We start from the raw sequence: 22,982 nt of genomic DNA on the forward strand, positions 1-22,982 counted from the left end.
CTGTACAGGGAGGTCATGTGCATGTTTTGTTTTATTATAACTGTTTCTGGTTGTCCTTATTTAGGGTTGTTTTAAAAATACAACTTCACATACTGTATCTTGACACTCATATGTGCTAGTAGGAATGTAAATCTATAAACATTAATAGTAATTTGAACTGTTTAGCCAGTGGCAGACAAAAGCTGAATGCTGCATGGCTGGATTTCTCTTGTGTTACTCTTCTTGGACATACGGTTGGCTGCTGCTGTTTGTTTTTATTATAGTATTTGAGTTTCTATAATAAGCTAGATTTCCTATTTTGGACAAATAATGATCTTTCTGTCTTTCGATGTATAGATCATTTCGGCATTAAAACAAAAGAATATTTACTGGTTTGTATCATCAGCAATTTTTTTTTATTGCCACAATTATGAGTTGCATTAAAGTTCTTTTTTTTCCAAAGAAAGTACCCTACATAATGTTGACCAAGACAAAATAGCAAATTTTTGTGCATTAGGGAATATATATAAACAGTATGTTTAGATTTGCTACTAACTGTGGAGATGGTGTTATTTTAATATTGTTGGAACTATCTGCTGTATTAAACTCAGTTGAACGAAACCTACTCCTTCAACGCCTTGACCATATTGTTGGCATTCAAGGTACCTTCCTCAGATGTTTTTTTTTTTGTTTTGTTTTGTTTTATTAATTTTATTACAATCCATACAAAGCAATCAAGTTTTTACAAAAAGAAGAATTGAGTTAAGAACAGATCGATCCCCCACCCCTGAGAGAGAGAGCAAGCCAAACGGCGTAAAATTTAAGGCTTGTAAACATACCTAAATTAATAAATTCTCTGTGCTTTATAAACTTATTTTAAAATATTACTGATTAGATCCTGCCATGTTTTGAAAAAAGTCTGTACGGATCCTCTAACTGAATATTTGATTTTTTCCAATTTCAAATAATATAACACATCGGTTTCCCACTGACTTTTCCAGTTTATCAGAATAAGTCTGTGTGCCAAAAGTGTAGTGAATGCAATCACAATTTGTTTGTCCTTCTCCACTTTAAGCCCATCTGGAAGAACCCCAAACACAGCTGTTAATGGGTTAGGAGGGATTATAAGTCCAAGGCTGTCTGAAAGGTAATTAAAAATTTTTGTCCAGAATAATGTTAATTTGGTGCAGGCCCAGAACATGTGACCCAGTGAGGCTGGGGCTTGGTTGCAACGTTCGCAGGTTGGATCATGCCCTGGAAACATTTTGAGAGTTTTAGTCAGACAGATGTGCTCGATATATAATTTTGAGTTGTATAATTGTATGCTTTGCATATGGAGCTTGAGTGAATTCTCTGTATTGCTACTTTCCACTCCTTTTCTGATATATTAATTGAAAGATCTTTTTCCCAGTGTCCTCTTGGATCTTTGAAAGGAAGGGATTGTAAAATGATTTTATATATTGTAGAGATGGAGTCTAATTCCTTGAGATTGAGCAATATTTTTTCCAGCGTGGATGAGGGTGCAAGATGAGGAAAATCTGGAAGGTTCTGTTTAACAAAGTTCCTGATTTGAAGATAGTGAAAAAATGTGTAGCTGGAATGTTAAATTTGGAATGTAATTGTTCATAGGATGCAAAGACGTTGTCTATATAAAGATCTCCAAGCAAGTTAATTCCAAATTTTTTTCAGATATTAAAAACTGCATATGTTTGTGAAGGTTGAAAGAGGTGGTTCTCTTGCAGGGGTGCCACAGATAGAAGCTTCTCTGTCTTAAAATGCTTTCTACATTGGTTCCAGATTTTAAGTGAGTGGAGCACAATTGGGTTATTTGTATATTGCCGATAGCGTGTGTTTATTGGAACACAGAGCAAGGAATACAAAGAAGTACTGCAGGATTTTACTTCTATTGCGGTCCAAGCCTGTGTATGTTCTTCTATTTGTGTCCAGGTTCTTATCGCCTGTATATTTGCTGCCCAGTAATAAAACTGGAAGTTAGGTAGAGCCATGCCACCTTCTGCCTTTTTTGTCTTTGTAGGGTCGCTCTTTTGATGCGTGGAGGTTTTGAATTCCAAATAAATGAGGTTATTGTTGAATCTAATTGCTTAAAGAATTATTTATTAATGTATATTGGGATGTTTTGAAATAAAAAAGGAGCTTAGGAAGAATATTCATCTTAACAGTGTTAATTCTTCCAGCTAGTGTGAGATGAAAAGTTGACCATCTATGCAAGTCTTGTTTAATTTTTTCCATGCAGACGCAAAATTTTGTTGATATAGAGCTTTATGTTTACTTGTGATGTTTACCCCGAGGTATTTAAACTGTTCTGCAATGATAAAAGGTAGGGTGTCTAATCTAATATTATATGCTTGAGAATTCATTGGAAAGAGTACACTTTTATTCAGATTAATTCTGAGACCAGAGATCTTTTGAAATTCTGTGAGTGCTTCCTCAGATGTTTTAGTTCATAGTTAATCAACAGAACCATGTTGGTTAATATTGGAAAGGAATATTCTTCTACAGAGACTGTTAACTATAGTGTCCCCCAAGATTCAGTTTTGGGGCCTTCCCTTTCTTTGTTTTATCTACTTACATTAGGGGAGATTCATTCGAAAATATAAGGTATCCTTTCAGTTTTATGCTGAAGATTGTCATCTTTATTTTCCTTTAAAGTTTGGTGATACTTGAGAACTGCTTTGAGGAAATAGACATGGATAACCTATCTTTTTCTACAGTTAAATGATAAGAAAACAGGTTCTTATGTGTTACCCTAATATATACCGTGACCTGTCTTCATTTGGTTTTGGTCAGCTCTCATCATTTGTAAAGCCAGACTTTTTTGACATTGATCTGAAATTTGATAAGTAAGTCAACTTTCTGGTAAAAGCCAACTTTGGGTGACCTCCAGAATGAAGTTGTTCCTTTCTTTTAATACCTTGAAGATGGTCATCCACACCTTTGTTACCTCGCAATTAGATTATTGTAACTCAACGTATGTTGGTTTTAGTCACTCTTCTTTAGCTAATTTGTAACCGATCCAAAATGCTGCAGCTAGGTTAATGGGTAAAAATAATAGAGACTACATATCAGCAGTCCTGGCTTCTCTTCATTGGCCTCCTGTCTATTACTGGGTCCTGTTTAAGGTGTTATTGTTTGTTTTTAATGCACTTCTTAGCCATGCCTCCTCGTATATTTCTAAACTTATTACACCCTACTCCCCTGGTAGATCTTTGCAGTAATGTGAACAACAGCTGCTTGTTGTTCCACATCAAAAGGTGACTATATGTGCTGAATTATAGCCCCCAAGTTATGCAGTTCATTACCCTTCAACGTTACAACGGTTTTATCTGTTGAGGTGGCTTGTGCCTCCGGTGGTGTGTGTTTATTTTATTATATTTTGTCGCTTTGTATTGTTTATTTATCCCTTCCTGTACTGTTGACTCTTTTTTTTATTCATTACAGCAATTTTGTCAACTTCAATTGTTTTAAATGTGCTCTATTATATATATATATATATATATATACATATATACATATATACATTTTTACTTACTTTCTTACTATATTATATAATATGACTTATTCTATACTTATGTACTGTGTTCCTTTGCAGTAATCAACTTTTTAAGTTTACTTCATTTATTAAGGGTGTCAGTTATTTTATGATCATACATTCATATATTTTATATTTATATAATTTTTAATCTATTTCTGTTTTGCATTTTCACCTCCATTTATAATACTTTCTGCAAGTCTGTAATGTTAGTATTACCAATAGTAAAACCTCACCTTTGTTTCTTTCTTTTTTTTTTTTTTTTTCTTTTTCTTGTTCAAGGGGACATAAACGCAAACGAAATGGCGCTGGAGATGAAGCTGAACACTCAGACAGTGAATCAAGTAAAGATTCAAGTAATGAAGATGAAGAGAGAAGCAGCTCAGAGGCAGATGAAATGGCAGCTGCCATTGAGGCAGAACTTAATGACTTCATGTGATACCAGCAAACCTATATTAAAAAAATAAAATATATGAGCAGAGGGCTGAACTATACATGATGAAGATCAAATATCTGAATGGAGACAGTAAGAGAAAAAGAGTGTTAAAAATGAACACAGAATAATAAGAAAACGTGTTTTATGCATTTTATTGTATAATAAAGTAAAACCACCTTTGGGTTCTTATTTTCATTACAATTAGTTTTTAATTTCTTGTCAAAACAACAGTGTATTATAAAATTGGTCAGCTATGCCAAAGGGTGTGATTTAGGCACTTACAAACCACTAAGAAAAATGTTTTTATTTTTTCCGTTTTTACATTGTCTTTACTGTTACTTGTCCAATCATACTGAATCTTGCCAGTTGTATTTTTCAAGACATTTAAATCTAGATATATCCGTTTATTTTCATTATCAATAATAAACAAAGATTACATTTTAAGGACTGTGGACTAAATTATCAGGGTTTCTAAAGCTATCAAACTTACATTCTTCATATCTCTTATGTATCTACTTCTCAAAACAATACTTTTGGATATGGTTTTAAAAGTTTAACTATATTTTCAAAATAGTTTGGATTCTCTAGAAGGACAGTATTTAGATTTTAATTCTTATTCCTCCGTAACTTGGGAATTTTGCACAGGTTACTGCTGTGTGATCCTTAACTGCCAAGGTGTGTTTTCATTCTTCGTTCCTCTTATAAAAATGAAATGAAATTGGTAGTTTCAGGTTCTATGTTTTTTGTTTTTTTTTTTTTTTTGCTTTGTGTGAATGGGAAAACTGATGTAAAGTTTTTTGTATATTCTATTTCATATTTGACCTGCCAGAATAATTCTTTTCATTTAATAAAGATTCATTTTTTTAACTATTGCGAATACCTCTCCTTAATGATTAAAGGAATAAATTCACCAGTTTCAAAGAATGCCGTAATAAATATGTTTGCAGGCTGTGACTTACTTGACAATAATGACTCTTTGGTATACATTTTCACTAAAAGTATTAGCATGATTAAAGCAGTCTGATTTTTCTCTAATTTCACCTTTATTTAATATGCTCATCTCTTTTTGTAATACCATTTTTTTAACTAAGTTAGTTATTGTATTGCCATTTTTTGTTGACGGATTTATAAACAGTAATGGTGCCTGTAACCTGTTCAGATATTGACGAAAGTTCTTGAGTGATTTTATGCGCATGTATTTGTGGTTTTTCGTTCTTTTGCTTCTCATTATTTTACAGCTGCTTGACCTGGTGAGAGTTGGGATGGTAATAAGTTGAGTAAGCCTCACAAAGGTTCCCAGTCTCTAACAACAATCCAGATTTCTCAGACTCATATAGGCCAGTTGAGGCTTCACGGTCTTATCAAGCATGTTGTTTCCTCACAGTAGGCTGCCACTGACAAATGGCACCCATCTGACATGCTCAATTACATAACCGTACCACTCTCTACTGTTTGATGTCAGTATGGAGGTGCTGACGCTACACTCAAAGATTTTCCAATACTTGTCAAATTCAGACACCTGTTGGGGAGAATGAACCCTGCTGCCTTGCAGAGTAAACCTGTTTTAGCCACATGTACACTATGCAGTCACACTATTTTAGCCGTTATCCACGTTCATGACTGTAGATTGTAGATAAACTGACAACCTGTTTACTATTTCACATCCAACTTGTACTATACTTGTTATGTTTCCAGTACTGTATTAATCGATTTAGAGAAGGATGAATGTAAGAAAGTATTTACAGAAAAACAAATTTAACTAATTTAAAACCCTCATGTTTTTTAAAATGTATACTCCCCAGACTTTGCCTGCATCTTAATATCCTGGCCACGAAAATAACACAAATGAGGTGCAGACTTTTTTTTTTTTTGGACTTAATTTTCATGAACACCTTTGTTAAGTTTTAAATTCAGCTATCAGTTAGTAATTAGCTTTAAATGTCAAAGCTCTTCAGCTAACGGGTTTCCATTTAAACCTGTTTACTGTATGTGCATCATGAAGTATCTGCGCTAATAAAATATTTTGAGTTAAATGAGAGAGAAGGGAAGGATCAAGAGGTACATATCTGTTCCAGAACAAGACATATGGATAGTATTGTGATAAAACTTTGTCCTGGAAGAATGAAAGCACTAACAAGCCATATAATTAAATACCAGTTTTTATTGTCTGCTAGGCCTGGCATCCAATTTTGAAACTGGTTGGAATGAAAACCTGCAGCCACTACAAAACACCAGGATCGGAGTTGAGTACCCCTGAGCCCTACTGTAGGACAAACTGTATGTTCAAGCTGTTTGAAATTAACCAGCAATCAAGAATAGTCTCTGCTTTCAAAACTTGCAAATGTTGTACTTTTCTAGCAGTAAAGAGTAAATAATTCAGACACATCATCGATGACATGCAGTTCTAAAATCTGCTAGTGACACTGGAGGAAATTGCATGGAAGTCATTCGGTAATGTTGTTGAGAATTTTCTTGAAAACGACAGCACAAAGTTACATCCAGCTGTTTGACCACGTGCTTCTAGCATACAGAAGCTTCAATTAATTTCCTACATTGACTTAATCCAGACAGAAACAAATATGGAGACATTGCGACGATGGAAAGTGGTATTGGGGCAAGTAGAATCCATCCATGAAAATGTGCAGCATAACATCTTTAGCTCAACTGAACAATGTGTCAGCATCATTAAGTGATTAAACACACTTGCCTGAAGAAAGGGGCCTTTGCTACCTTGAAAGCTTGCATATTGTAATCTGTTCGTTTTACTTGAATTCTCAATGATTAAGCATTCATAAAACTTGAAATCATGTTTCTGAATATTCCTATGTGATGCCGCCATTCTGCCGCTTTGAGCTGCCTAGTATAATCACCTAATTTTTTTCAGAAAATAAATCTTTAAAAAATTCATGTCCAGCATAGCAGGTAACTATTGGTGAATTGTTTTGCAATAAAAGTTTGAAAACTTGTTCCAAGACCTTATTTATGTGTTCAGTTTTGTCATCAGTCAACACCTTTAGGATGTTACAACTGATATTTTTTGCAGCTTGTAAAGGACTGAGGCTTAGCTAAAATGTTTATAAATCTGTGGCTTTATTGACACACCATCCATACATCATATTACAGCATACAGTGGTCCAAAATCACATTCCCCAGGACTGCAGTGCGACATATACATAAACACAGGACAAGTGCAAGTCAGGTAAAGAAATATTCTATACTATAAACTGATACATAATAGTAAATGAATAGATTGTAATAATTTTCAATATATATAAATTGAAAACATTTGTCTGTATTTAGGTCTGTCTACCTTTCCTGAGAGAACTAGTTAATGGATTTTAGATCTGTTTTTTTAGTTTTTTTTGTTTTTTTTATAATTTGCTTGAACATTCCGGTTGATTTAGTGACTTCTCTCATCGCGCTAAGTATCATAGTTCACTTGAGGTACCAATTTATTGGTGCGAATCTGAGAGAGAGGCTGCAGGCCGAGGGCCCTCCTCACTCACACGCCAGCCGGCCTCCGTTCGAATCAGTCTACCTCTTGCCAATTGTTGGAGCATACCTTGTCTCCGCTTAGTTAGCGATACCTGTTTGTTCAACAGATATTATCATCTAGAGATTGTTGAGGAGTAACATTTGACATTTTTGAGAGAGAGATCAGAGCTACATGTGTTTTAGAGGGTAGCTGCTGATTGCTAGAGATATCACGGCCACGTGCTTTTCTCCTTGCATGGGGGATGCACTTCCATCGGAGCTGGAAACAATCAGATACAGTGCCAACTTTTGACGTTGGAGTGTACCTACAGTACCTTCCACTTGGCCAGAATTACATTTTTATTTATTTTTTTTTATTGATTTTGAAGTTTGTCCTGTTTCACTACTATGTGGGCAGAGCCACGTGGGACAGCTAGTAGAAAATAAATGACAACAACTAATAATAGAGTTCAGCACAGAGTTCAGTGTTCAGACCGCCTAGGGGTAGAAGATAATATACAGTTAATCTATAATGAAATCCATCACCAATATTTTTGATGTTATAGAAAGTTTAGTTCCTGTTTTTATTTATATTAGTTATTGCATTTGAATAAGATTTTGTCTCTGCTGAAAAAGTTTACATTTTGGTTTTTTTTTTCTATCTTCTAGTTTGAATGACAGAGAACAAAAGATAAAATCAGCTGTATAACAGTAAGCAGCCTGAAATGAAGAAAGCTTAACGGTGAATACATACTGTGAACAGAGAGCAGAGTTGGAAATGACATCTGTGGATCATGGCACCTTCAAAAGAGCAAGGAAATGAAATTATGTTTCAGAAAGCTTTACATTTTGTTATCCTGAGGTCAGGTATCAAGAGCAGAGCAGAGATGTGGCCCATTATCTACAGAAGTTACAGAGTAAAGATTTCCTTGAACATATCGTATGTCATATAAACAGGACGAGTACACCATCTTGAGGTAAATTGTCTTCATTTTTCAATTAAAGGTTGTGAATTTTGTTTTACATGAATGCCGAAGCACTAGCCGGGGGGTGAGGCAGTCCAAACCAGTATTCATTTTAATGAGGAGAGTTGACTGTGCCTTGTATGTAATTGTATTCATTAAATGGATTAAGCTGAAAAGAATAAGAGGGGTAATCAAAATGTTCTCAGCCTGAATGTATTCTACAGTATTGATTTTGCAAGTGGCCAAATATAAGCTGCTGTGTCATGTGTGAATTACAAGTCTCTGGCATCTGTGACATATCAAGATCAGGTAGCTCACAGCTCTCTAATGTTTATAACTTTCTAAAGCAGCCATGAAAGTTCATCTAGACGAGTATTGGAGCACCACAGAGAGATTTAACAATTCCCGTAACCCCATTAAGCCCTTCGGTATTTGGGGTACTGTGCCTGTTTACCCCTTCATTGTCATAAAATCTTGGTTTATTAACTCTGGTAACGCTGCTCTGTTACCAAGTTGCACTTTTCATTCTTTCTTGTGTCCACCAAGTATTTCCAGTTGTTTTGATTCATTAAGAATGAAGTGAGATTAGGGTTGTGCAGAATACCGGAAATGAAACGGTACAGTACACACATTTTGTTACTTCGGTACCAAATGCTGGTGTAGTACCATTACAGTACCAGTATTCTGGTGCAACCCTAATCTAAGAAGTGACTGGAGTCGCAATCACTCCTTGTTGCACTGTTATATAGTCATGGCCGAAATTATCGGCACCCCTGGAATTTTCCCAGAAAATGTACCATTTCTCCCAGAAAATTGTTGCAATTACAGATGTTTTGGTATACACGTTTATTTCCTTTATGTGCATTGGAACAACACAAAAAACAGAAAAAAAAAAGCCAAATCTGACATCATTTCACACAAAACTCAAAAACTGGGCTGGACACAATTATTGGCACCCTTGGCTTAATATTTGGTTGCACGCCCTTTGGAAAAAATACGTGAAATCAAGCGCTTCCTATAACCATCACCAAGCTTGTTACACCTCTCAACTGGAATTTCTGACCACTCTTCTTTTGCAAACTGCTCAAGGTCTCTCAGATTTGAAGGGCGCCTTCTCCCAACAGCAATTTTGAGATCTCTCCATAAGTGTTCAATCAGATTTAGATCCGGACTCATTGCTGGCCACTTCAGAACTCTCCAGCGCTTTGTCTTCAACCATTTCTGGGTGCTTTTAGAGGTATGTTTGGGGTCATTGTCCTGCTGGAACACCCATGACCTCTGACGCAGACTCAGCTTTCAGACACTGGGTCCTACATTGCACCCCAATATCTTTTGGTAGTCTTCAGATTTCATGATGCCTTGCACACAGTCAAGGCATCCAGTGCCAGAGGCAGCAAAACATCCCCAAAACATCTTAGAACCTCCACCATGTTTGACTGTAGGTACTGTGGTGTTCTCTTCTTCGTAGGCCTCATTCCATTTTCTGTAAACAGTAGAATGATGAGCTTTACCAAAAAGCTCTACCTTGGTCTCATCTGTCCACAAGACGTTCGCCCAGAAGGATTTTGGCTTCCTCAAGTACATATTGGCAAACTCCAGTCTGGTTTTTTATGTTTCTGTGTCAGCAGTGGGGTCCTCCTGGCTCTCCCGCCATAGCATTTCATTTTGATCAGATGTCGACGGATAGTTCGAGCTGACACTGTTGCACCCTGAGTCTGCAGAACAGCTTGAATATGTTTTGAAGTTGATTGGGCTGTTTATCCACCATTCAGACTATCCTTCATTGCAGTCTTATCAATTTTTCTCTTCCGTCCACGTCCAGGGAGATTAGCTACAGTGCCATGTGTTGTGAACTTCTTGATTATGTTGTGCACAGTGGACAAAGGAACATGAAGATCTCTGGAGATGGACTTGTAGCCTTGAGATTGTTGATATTTTCCACAATTTTGTTCTCAAGTCCTCAGACAGTCCTCTGCTCTTCTTTCTGTTCTCCATGCTTAGTGTGGCCCACTCAGACACACAACAGAAAGGTTGAGTCAACTTTTCTCCATTTTAACTGACTTCAGGTGTGATTGCTGTATTGCCAGCACCTGTTTCTTGCCACAGGTGAGTTCAAACGAGCATCATATGCTTGAAATAAAAACGATTTACCCACAATTTTGAAAAGGTACCAATAATTTTGTCCAGCCCATTTTTGGAGTTCTGTGTGACATGATGTCAGATTTGGCTTTTTTTCTCTGTTTTTTGGGTTGTTCCAATGCACATAAAGGAAATAAACACGTGTATACCAAAACATTTGGAATTGCAACAGTTTTCTGGGAGAAATGGTGCATTTTCTGGGAAAATTCTAGGGGTGTTGATAATTTCGGGCATGATTGTATATTAGTGTTATCACAACACCACCTTGCCACTCTTTGATGAAAATAACATTTTACATCTAACTCAATTCACCACATGGGAACAGCTACCCAAAATTACCTACTCTTCAAATGTTTATATCACTAGAAATGCACTGGAGACTCCAAAGGCTACCCCCAAACACTCCTTGCATTGCTTTGCAAAGTACAGCAAGGCAGAGAGCCGACTATGAGACGAGGGCCGGAGATGTTGGTGGGGAGTTCTCCATTACAGTCAACCCTCGTTTATCGCGTTTAATCCGTTCCAGACTTTGCCGCGTTAAATGAATTTCCGCGAAGTAGGATTCTTTATTTATAAATCGAACATTTTCGCAGTTAGAGCATAGAAAATCTGTTTATGACCTTCTAAATACATTTTCTAACATTATTAGAGTCCTCTAGACATGAAATAACACCCTTTAGTCAAATGTTTAAACTTTGCTCCATGACAAGACAGAGATGACAGTTCCGTCTCACAATTAAAAGAATGCAAACATATCTTCCTCTTCAAAGGAGTGCGCGTCAGGAGCAGAGAATGTCAGAGAGTGAGAGAGCGAGAAAAGCAAACAGTCAAAAATCAATAGGTGCTGTTTGGGCTTTTAAGTATGCGAGGCACCGCCAGACAAAGCAGCTACAAGGAAGGCAGCAATGTGAAGGTAGTCTTTCAGCATTTTTTTAGAGGAGCGTCCGTATCCTCTAGGTGAGTGTGCGAACACCCCTTCTGCTCACACCCCTCCGTTAGCAGCAGAGAATGTCAGAGTGAGAGAGACAGAGACAAGCAAACAATCAAAAATCAATACGTGCTGTTTGGGCTTTCAAGTATGTGAAGCACCGCAGGGAAGCATATCGTATATCATTGAGGATTTTTATTTAGTATGTAATACGTGCTCTGATTGGGTAGCTTCTCAGTCATCTCGCAATAGCATCTCTTGTATGAAATCAACTGGGCAAAGCAACTGAGGAAACATGTACCACAAATTAAATGATCCATTGTCCTCAGAAATCCGCGAAACAGCAAAAAATCCGTGATATACTGTATATTTAGATATGCTTACATTTAAAATCTGCGATAGAGTGAAGCCGCGAAAGTCAAAGCTTGTTATAGCGAGGGATCACTGTATCTGGTTTGTTACCGTTATGTTCAAGGTTCATAACGCACTGGTTAGACCTCCTCTGGAGTACTGTTTGCACCCTTGGTCTCCAGGATGCAAAAAGAGGACATAGCGGTGTTGAAAGAAGTCCAGAGGAGAGCAACCAGGCTGATTCCAGTGCTACAGGGAATGAATTATGAAGAAAGATTAAAAAGAGCTGAGCCTTAGGAGGAGACATGACTGAAGTGTTTAAAATTATGAAGGGATCAAGACTGTGAATTTGAAATGAGGACAAAGTTGGGAACTGGTTTAGGATAAATTTCACGTAAACATTGGAGAGTTTTTCTTTACACAGAGAACCACAGAGACATGGAATAAGTGAGCATGGAGTGTGGTAGACAGGAGGACTTTTGGGACCTTAAAAACTCGACTTGATGTTATTTTTGGGAGAATTCAGTGGATAAGACTGGCGACCTTGGTTTGGCTAAATGGCCAGTTCTTGTCTACATTGTCGTACTATTTTAATGTTTTCTGCCTTATGATTGATAAACCAGATATGCGTGTGCTACCCACAGATTTGCAAAGGAAAATTTGATATTTGATTTAATGATACAAATGCAATTTCATAAAATTGCATGTTTTATTTTGCAGTACATAAAAAATGCAGCTATTGTTTATTACTGCAATGTCATAATGTAATCATTTCTCCTAGTTAGATAAAATACAAAATATTATCAGATTCTATAAAGCTGCATATAACATGCTGAAACAAGCTCAGTTCAATATTCTGGCATAGCGGAAAGTCGCATAATCTTCTGTGATATCTTATAGTAGTTAAGTGACTCAAACTATTTCAAATCTTTTTCCAACGCTACCATATTTATTTTTCCATTATCTAAGGTAGTTGGCTCCTTGCAACAGTCTTTTTTTAATAATTATTTGCAAAAGCTACACCATAATTTATCCCCTCTGACAGTGGCATTTAACAACAAGAACAACAGAAGTGTTTCTTTGCATGGATGAGTGCTTCCTGCCAGACTGGTATTATATTTTGATTTCAAAAATACTTAAGTGTAAAATGATGAGAGTATTACAGTTATAGCGGTGGAGAGTGATTGCGGTACTCATCTGCCTGTGACATCAGGATGAGACCATTAAACATTATGCTTTGGTAATTTCAAAAGGTGGGAAATGTTGGCAAATTAACAGCTAAAACTGAAGTTAGTTTTTTGCAGAGAACAGCATGTAGTTTTTTTTTCTCTTTGATGCTAATTGTTTCAATTGAACTTTTCAGAAAGGTTAAAATTATGTATAGTAAACTTATCTATATTGTGATGGATGGCCGGCTTCCTATTCCGGCCCTCGCCCCAGGGCCGCCAGGAGGAGTTCTCCCGACAGCATGGACGGGTCCCGAATTCCAGCAGGGCCTCATGGACTATGTAGTTTTTTATGCACAGCCCTGCTGGATACCCTGGAGACCACTGGGAGTCGCTGTCGGGAGGCCAATGGACTCATTTATGCCCTATAACCCGGAAGTGCGTCATAATCCCGTGACAGGAAGAAGTGACGTGCTTCCGGGGTGAAGATAAGGACTATTTACCCTAACCCGGAAGAAATAAGGACTTGTGGACTGTTGGGCAGAAACACCTCCAGGTCAGGGGGTATAAAAGGACTACGGGAACTCCCAGACAATGAGCTGAGCTGGGTGGTAGGAGGGCAACGCGTCTGGGAGTGGAGGATTGTTGATTATTGATTTATTATTGTATAGATTTGGTTTATGAGTAGTGTGGAGTGGAGGGTGCTTGGTGCACATAATTATTATAATAAAACAGAATTATTGCACTTTTACCTGGTGTTTGGCGTGGTACCTGAGGGTTCAAGGGAGCAATAGTGCCCCCTACTGTCACAATATATATATAAAGCAGAGTTGGGATCCGAGAGACTGCGTTTGTGTGTTTGTGGAGGGATTGAGACTTAAGGCGGGTGGGGGAGTCACGTGATCATCTTCTCCCCTCCCATTCACGTCATTTCATTCTCTTCATTTCGCTCCGAGCTGAGCTCCGCAGCTGACGCGGTCTTGCCGTTCTTTTTCCTTAGTGTTTAGTCCTTTCTCCTTTACTAATTTACTGTTTAGTACACACGGTGCTTACACAGTCACTCATTAAAGGGGAGAAGACTCCGTGCAAGAAATGGGTATTGAAACTACCCTGGAAGACATGCAATCAACGAGGCCATTAAACGGATCTCGAGAGAGGTCTTCTAGGTTGGAAAAAAAAGCGCTTGGCTGCCAAAACCAGGCGATTAAACGAATCTCAACAAGAAACGACTTCTACGTTAGAAAAAAACGATTCGTTGCCAAAATCAGGCGGTTAAACGAATCTAAAGAAGACAGGATTTCTAGATAGATAGATAGATAGATACTTTATTAATCCCAAGGGGAAATTCACATAATCCAGCAGCAGTATACTGATACAAAGAAACAATATTAAATTAAAGAGTAATAAAAATGAAAAAGAATTAAAATAAAATTAATGTTCGCATTTACTCCCCCGGGTGGAATTTCTAGATTGGGAAAAGGACGATTGGCTGCCGAAACCAGGCGGTTAAAAGAATCCGAAAAAGACAGGACGTCTAGAATGGAAAAACCACGATCCACTGCCGAAACTAGCCGGTTAAACGTACAGCGAAGCGCGCCAGGTCTGCTAGTCTTATATATAAACATCTACGTGTGGAAGTGTGTGTCTCGGTCCAGCCCAGAAGTGAGAGGTGGAGTTGGAGTAAGCAAACAAGCAAACAGAAACTCGCTTAGCCACTAAATCACAAGTGAGGGCCGCACATCAGCAAAACGAAACCTCAGAAGTAAGACAAAGTCGCTTAGCCACTAATATCGGCAAAATGGTATCCCTTTTACTTTTCCTCTCGCCGCTAATGCACAAGTGATGTGAGCACATTAGCAAAACGAATCCTCTTAGGAGAGAGAGATGCCCAGAGTAGTTCCTTTCAATTACCTGACATTTCATTTTTTTTTTTCTGACGATTTCAATAGTTTCTAGGACCTGGGCTTTTTACAGCACAGGCTTACACAGCTAGTAATTTCTAATGAGAAAAATTAACCATTGTTTGGAATTAAGATTTGGCCTAGAACCTTAGAACAACCCCAGCCTTCCTGCACAAATTATGCTTTCACCTGTACATAGGCGGTTATAGACGGGGGCCAACAGGGGCTAGTGCCCCTGTCGAACTGGCCCTGGCCCCTGTGCTGAAGAGATAAAATTTTAATTAATTACTTACGGTGATATGCGCTGGCACGGAAACTGGAACTAACATGCCGGAGCGTTCCACACGGACTCTTTACGGCGCTGCACGCTCACTCTTTTGCCGGCGGGTTTTGGATGCAGAAGAGGAAAAAAGGAGAAAGAAGACCACTAGCACAAATTGTTAAAGCTGATGTTATGCTAAGCATTGAATCGAGAAGAGCCAAGGCTTTGAACCTTGATGCATTTGTGGACGGTTTTGCAAGAAATCACAAACGCAGAATACTGTTGTTATAATGTTACAGGCTACTGTGTTACCAGTGCTGGAGGATGAGAGATTACTGAACAGAAAATGTGAGTGTACATTTAAGTGTCATGCCGTAAAAAAGTAACTTTATAACAAAACAAATACACACCTACATGAAAAGAAAAATATCTTGCATACAAAAAAGAGAGATGTTGCTGTACAAAAATTAAAATGTGTTTTTTGTGCATATGTACAGTATGTGAAATCTTTTGTTTGAAATTCATTTGTATGTTGTATTGTTAAATGTTCAATTCATTTTGTTTGTGCTCCAAATAAATTCACTTAATATATTAAACAATTAAATATTGCCCTTTTTTTGTTCTGTGCCCCCATGAAAAAACACTGGCCCCCCTGGTAAAGTTGGTCTGGAACCGCCACTGCCCGTACAATGTTTCATTCTCTTACAGCCCTGGTCTTATGCCATTTAAATTGGTTTCTAATTGAAAAGAGTATTCATGTTAACTTTTGCCGTTAACTTTCAAGACAATACGCAAAAATCTCCTTCATATTTATCCACTTAGATAAACCATCATGTACCAAACAAAGCTCTTCGCTCCACTGATGCCCATCTTCTTGTGGCCCCCCACATGCTTTCATTAAACCTTTGGGGCTCGAGCCTTCATCTGTTTCTTAGACAATGGACATGTTGTGTCAATACACACGCTTAAAATCCTTTTCAGAGGTCACTTGCTATAGCTCAGTGCCTCCCATCTTGCATTTACAGTATAATTGACATTCTTTTTGCCCACTTGTAGCACTTTGCCCTTTTCTGCATTAAACTGCTTTTTCCAAGTGTTCACCCAGTTCTGAAGCTTGGCCAGGTCTCCTTAATAATAATAATAATCCATCCATCCATCCATTTTCTAACCCGCTGAATCCGAATACAGGGTCACGGGGGTCTGCTGGAGCCAATCCCAGCCAACACAGGGCACAAGGCAGGAACCAATCCTGAGCAGGGTGCCAACCCACCGCAGGACAATAATAATAATAATACATTTTATTTATATAGCGCCTTTCCCATGCTCATGGCACTTACAGAATAAATTCCTTTTGCTGCCTCCTCAGTGTCTGCCGTTCCACCAAGTTTAGTGTCATCTGCAAATTTCATGAGTTTAATAAGTCTATCAGATCAAAACCAAATGAGAAGGACTTGGGAGTTGAAGTGGAATGGTCACTGTCTGCAGAAAGACTGTGGACAGGTGCCATTAGGGGGGCTCACACAGTGCTACGTTTCCTGATGTATAGAGCACAAGTTAAATGAGTCCTCACCTGGTTTTCTGTGTGCAGTTTTGGTCTCCAGGTTACAAAACAAAAGACATAGCAGCATTGGAGAAAGTCCGAAGGGGAATAACGAGGCCGATTCCAGGACTGCTGGGGGTGAGTTTTGAGGAAAGATTAAAAGAGCTGAGCCTTTACAGTTTAAATTAAGAGGAGACACGATTGAAGTGTTTCAAATTATGAAGGGAATCAGTCCAGTGGATCTGACTTTAAAATGAGTTCATCAAGAACACGGGGACACAAATGGAAACTTGTTAAAGGTACATTTTTCACAAATAGGAAATTTTTCTTTATACAGAGAACCACAGACAAGTGGAATATGTGAGCAAGTAGTGTGGTAAGAATTTAGGGGCCTTCAAAACTCGTCGATGTTATTCTGGAGGAGTTAATCGGATAGGACTGGTGAGCTTGTTGGGCTGAATGGCCTGTTCTCATCTGGATTGTTTTAATACTTAAGCTTTATAACTCACTGGTGAGGCTTCATCTGGAGTCCTGGAGTCCTATAACAATAGTGAAATCAGTATCATTAATATAAAGCACAAGAAAATAACAGTCCAAGGACGACCCCTGACTCCATTCTCCTCTTATCTGTACTCTTTGTCTCCTGACGGTTAACCGTCTTGATGTCCAGCTTTGTAGATTATTATTAGTGGCCGGATCTCTGTCTTATTGTCTTAGAGGTACAAATGGGAAATGGATTTGTTCGTGGTATTGTTGAAGTGGACTAACAAGGGCACCCTAAGCCTCAATGAAGGCATTCAGAGACTCCGAGCAGACAGCAGAATTTATAATTGATATAATAAATAATATAATATAAAATAATTTATATTATTTATAAGTTTTATTGTATGGCACGCATAAAGACTCACTTAAGATGGAACAATGAGCCCCCAGCAATGGGCACCTTTTACTTTTATTACAATTCTTATTATTTAAGCCATTATTCTTCCTCATCTGACTCGTAGCATTCCATTGCTCTAGTTCTGCCTCTAATTGATTCCACCAATAATTCTTAGTTAAGGGGGTGTCAAACCCCCTCTGTCCATCTTATCTGTTTGATAAGGGCAATTCTCTCCCCTTACTATCCCAGCTTGCTTGCTGTAATGATTTACAACAACAACATTTATTTCTATAGCACATTTTCATACAAACAGTAGCTCAAAGTGCTTTACATATTAAAGAATAGAAAAATGAAAGACACAATTATAAAAACAAAACAAAACAACATTAACATCGAATAAGAGTAAGGTTCAATGGCCAGGGGACAGAAAAACAAAAAACTCCAGGCGGCTGGAGAAAAAATAAAATCTGTAGGGATTCCAAACCATGAGACCACCCAGTCCCTCTGGACATTCTACCTCACATAAATGAAACAGTCCTCTTTGGATTTAGGGTTTTAATGGAAGGACCTGATGATGATGATGGTCACGTAGACTTCTGCCTTTTAATCCGTCCATCATTGTTGGTGCATCATGAAGCTTTGAGTAGGTTGAGGTGGCGAGGCCACCACCACAAAGAAACGGAAAAGAAACAGAAAAGAGAGTAGGGGTCAGTACGATTTTAGAGCCACCATGAATAGTTATTATGATGAATTGAACATATAGAGTATCAGGATTAAATTAAGTTAAGTTACAACCAAAGAGTTCACATTCCCTTCTCTAAGCGAGGTGTCCATTCTTCAGCTCTCTAGCACGTCTGACCTTTTTTTTTTTTTGTTCTTTATTTTGCCTTATACAATTTCTTGTATTAGGAATTTGTTAGTTTTCGCAGACCCCTTGGCATCAGAGTGCAGGGTCAGCCATTGCACAGCACCCCTGGAGCAATTGCCGGTTAAGGGCCTTGCTCAAGGGCCCAGCAGAGTAGGATCTCTTTTGGCAGTGACGGGGATTCGAACCGGCAACCTTTGGGATACCAGCGTAGACCTTTGACTTATGAAATACTGGTGTTTTCTGGCTTATACAAAATAATAAAGAATATGTAGGCATAAGTATTTTTAATCCTAACTCTTACATCTTAATGCTTAGTATAAAACAATGCTTACTTTCTCATGTGCTTATACAGTAATACTTTTTTTAACACATGTAAATTACCAATTTTAAGAATCCAGTTTTCTGTAGTATCTAGCAGATTATCTACAGTATCTATGAAGTTGTAATCCGCTGAGATCAAATGAGATGCTAGGGTTCTTCGTTCAGGATGTGGTGCCATGTGTGTTTCTAAGTGCCCATCATTCTTCCGTACCCAGTACTCCTTACACCTTTGTTTTTCTCTGTATTGGATGTCGTGATGACCAGCAGCCACACCACCTGCAGTTCTGAACAGGTCCTCCACCTGAAGCTAAGCATGTTTGGGCCTGGCCAGTACTTGGAAATGCTTGGGTTGCTGCTGGAAGAGGTGTTGGTGCGACCAGCAGGTGCCGCTTACCCTGTGGCCTGAATGTGGGTTCCAGTGGCCCAGTGCAGTGATGGAGACACTGCGCCTTGAAAATTGTGCCATCCTTTGGATGAGATGTAAAATCAAGGTCCTGACTCTCTGTTGCATCTTTCGAAAAGAGTAGGGAGTATCCCGATGTCTTGGCTAAATTGCCCACCATAACCTAGTCATTCTGCCCCCCCTAATCATCCCCTATTTCTTATTGCCTAAGTATGTCCCAACCCTTTACCACTTGACCACTAATGTGTGGTCAGCATATTGGCGCAAAAATGGCTGCCTTTGCATCATCCATTAATGGTAGCTGAAGTGGCTCCCCACTCACTGTTTAAAGCGCTTTAAGTAGTGAGAAAAAGCACAATATACATGTAAAGAATTATTAAGTTAATACACTCTCTATTGAAGAAAAATGTACTGCAGCCTGTCAAAGTTGTTCTGTGTGTACAATAGACGTCCATCAGTAGCAAGGACAAAAGCCAAAATCTATTTTTATTGGCATAGCTTGGCAGCTGAACCAAAGGAAATGACATTTCATAGGGTGAGCAAGACAGATGTGATTAGGAGATGTGGATGCCAATATATTGAAAGCATGCTGAGCAAAGACTTTATTTGACACTTAAACCTGGGCTTATACAACAACCATAAAGCAAAGGTGAGCCCCCAGTCCATATCATTGTTGGGTTGTTTTCTAGCAGCTCACATACTTCTCTTAGCATCCGAGACCGGATCTTCTTTATTTTGATACAATTCCTGTGTCAATCTTCCATAGTAAGTTCACAATCTCCAGTAATTGTTGGATACTTCTTCTTTATTATTGACTAGCAAAATACCCGCACTTTGCAGCGGCGAAGTACTGCCTTAAAATTTTTATTAAGAAGATAATTACACCTTTTTAAACTGAGGGAAAATATACCAATAATAAATTGTTAAGGATCTCTTTGTATACCACATTGTGAGTTCGGCCCTCCGGTTGTAATATGACCAAGCTGTGCGCTGAGATTACTCTTGAGCATGTAACGTACAGTTGGCCATGTGAACAGTAATCTTGAATCAAATCTCACAGCTTGGATTGCTGCTGTCATAATCGGTTTGAGTTTCATGGTTTGTTTCAATGACGACAGTATTTGTAGGACTTGTGTTGAAGTGACATTCGCCATCTGTCAAGCGTTGTAAGCACACAACCAGTTTCATCGATAACTTCACATCCAGCTTTTGAGAGTTTAAACATTCATGAACATCAAAGTGTCCACTACTCAAATCGTCACCTGTCAATCTAAGATGTTTAAGAGGCATTGGCGGTTGCCGAAAGGTGTAAAATATTTAGCCATTTCGGTACACTTGAAAGCGACAACCGAACAATTCAACGGCAGCCATCAACTCACATGCAGATCCATAGGTGAAGGGCTTAAGCATTTCACTCTTCTAGTGCTCCTGTGTAGTCTAATTATCTCCTGTACCGTCATCAGTCCACACCTTGAACCTGTCCCAGTCATTCAATACATAAGACACAATGTTCCTCCGGATATCAAGAGTGAGCCTGATATGGCCGTGCAATATGTAACACCGAGAATGGAAAAGGCAGGTGCCATCTCTGGTCATGGAAACCACTCGGTAAGTGACAGTTCTTTGATCGATGGTGATCACCTCGATAGACATGTTAATGGGGGTACGGTTGGAATGATAAAGGAAACCGAAAGAAAAACCTAATGGTCCGCATGGCATTCCTGGACTTGGAGAAGGCATTCGATAGAGTGCCACACTGCATGCCCTGCGATCTCACGGAGTCCCGGAAGCTTACGTCGACTGGGTCAAATTGCTCTACATAAACGTCACCAGTGTAGTCAGATGTCCCGTGGGAATCTCACCGCCCTTCGCCATCAACGTGGGAGTACACTAAGGCTCAGCCCTCTCGCCCTTTCTGTTCATTCTTTGTATGGACACAGCGACCGCCGATCTCCTCAACCATGGTCACTTTTATATGCCGACGACGTATTCCTGGCGAACCAATCTAGAAGTGAGCTGCAACAACACACACAGCAATGGAAGACACACCTGACCAACCATGGCATGAGATTCAACATCAAGAAGACTGAATACATGGAAGCTGGCCTCCAAACCGATGGCACTATCAGCATCGACGGAGAAGACCTAAAGAAGACCCATGAATTCAAGTATTTGGGATCGACGATCAGTAACGACGGGGACATCCTTTTTTCCGATGTGCGAGCTCAGATCAACGCCGCGTGGGCGAAGTGGCGTCAAGTAACGGGCGTGCTGTGTGACCGCCGAATGCCTGACCACCTCAAGGCCAAGATTTACAAGACTGTAGTCCGCCCAGTCGCCCTGTATGGATCGGAGTGTTGGCCAGCCACCGCCAAGCACGAGCAGGCCCTACACACGATAGAAATGCGAATGCTGAGGTGGTGCCTAGGCCACACGTGCTGGGACCAAGTCATGAATGAAGACATCAGAAAGCGCCTCGGCATCGCACCGATCATGGAGAAAATGCGCGAGGCACGGCTACGGTGGTATGGACACGTTGTGCGCGCAGACGACAACTCGGTAGCAAAAACGGCTATGAGGCTTGATCCTGGTGGTCAGTGCCCACGTGGCAGGCCGAAGAAGAGGTGGATGGACAGAATAAAGGAAGACATGAAGATCGTCAATGCCGCCCCAGAAGATGCCCTCGATCGTGCCAAATGGAGACGGATTTGCAGAAAAGCGGACCCTGCCAAGCGGGATAAACGCTAGGATGAAGAAGAAGGTTGGAACGATAAAGGAAATGGGCACCTGAACAATGTAAAGTAAGTCTAAAATACCTACACAATAACTATAATCGTAATAAACGAACAATAAAACAGCGGAGAAGCTGTGGATTAAATAAAAAGGTTGTAGTTATCAGCGGGGAGACGTGAATCCCATGGCGAAACAAGGAAGGGAATGTAGAGACCGGAGCGACGGACGGCCTTATATAGGCAGGCAGCCAACAACGTGGGAGGCGTTGGGATGGGGGACCCAACGCCACCTGACACGGTGACCGAGCTGCAGGCTATGGACGTAAATATGTACGTAAGTAGGATTCAGTTAGCGTTGGGAACCCGCGTACCAAATTTCTTGAAGATGGGCTAATAAGTAACAAAGACCGTTGGAAAGTTCAATATGGCGGACGACAGTGGCGTCATACCACCGAAATAAGTACGTACATTGGTTTCGGTTAACGCAGGGAAGCCGCCTACCAAATTTCATGAAGATGGGGCCATAAATAAGAAAGAAGTTCAACATGGCGGACGTTGTCGACCGTTATGACAGTTACGCGTAGAATTTCGAAATGAAACCTGCTTAACTTTTGTAAATAAGCCGTAAGGAATGAGCCTGCCAAATTTCAGCCTTCTACCTACACGAGAAGTTGGAGAATTAATGATGAGTCAGTGAGTGACTGAGTGAGGGCTTTGCCTTTTATTAGTATAGATGAGATGGGTGGTCTGGCAGTTTTTTAGGCAGGTAAGGTTAGAAAATCTCAGCTAGGTCACATAAGAAGTGACACAGAAATTGGCCCCTCAGGTATGACACATCATCACATCACCAGGGATTCTTTGTGCCGCAGGTACACTGGATGTCCTAAAAATGGGCAGACCCAGGAAGAAGAGAGCAGCTGGCCTAGTAGAAGTTATGGAGCATGTACTCCAGTGTGCTGTACGGCAGACAGACAGGCAGGCAGGCAGGTGCCAAGAAGGTTGAACCTCCTCCAGTATATAAAGACAGGGGGCTAAGTTATGTAAAGTCCTTGGTTCATTACCTGGACGCATTAAACTTGTCAGTTTC

At 39.4% G+C, this 22,982-nt stretch overlaps 1 protein-coding gene and 1 pseudogene across 1 annotated transcript in view; both read left to right on the top strand.

Annotated features, from left to right (window-relative positions):
- ctdp1 (CTD (carboxy-terminal domain, RNA polymerase II, polypeptide A) phosphatase, subunit 1) overlaps nt 1-4,832 on the top strand; it is a 116,177-nt gene extending 111,345 nt beyond the window's left edge. The window contains exon 13 of the mRNA XM_039736516.1: nt 3,812-4,832. Within this exon, the coding sequence (XP_039592450.1) occupies nt 3,812-3,968 (157 nt within the window). The 3' untranslated portion in view covers nt 3,969-4,832. The remainder of the gene's footprint in view (nt 1-3,811) is intronic.
- A 1,729-nt stretch (nt 4,833-6,561) lies between these two features.
- Nucleotides 6,562-21,915, top strand: LOC120515539 (annotated as a pseudogene).
- The last annotated feature ends 1,067 nt before the right edge of the window (nt 21,916-22,982 follow it).

The sequence above is a fragment of the Polypterus senegalus genome, chromosome 15 (assembly GCF_016835505.1).
Source record: "Polypterus senegalus isolate Bchr_013 chromosome 15, ASM1683550v1, whole genome shotgun sequence".
Lineage (NCBI taxonomy): Eukaryota > Metazoa > Chordata > Cladistia > Polypteriformes > Polypteridae > Polypterus > Polypterus senegalus.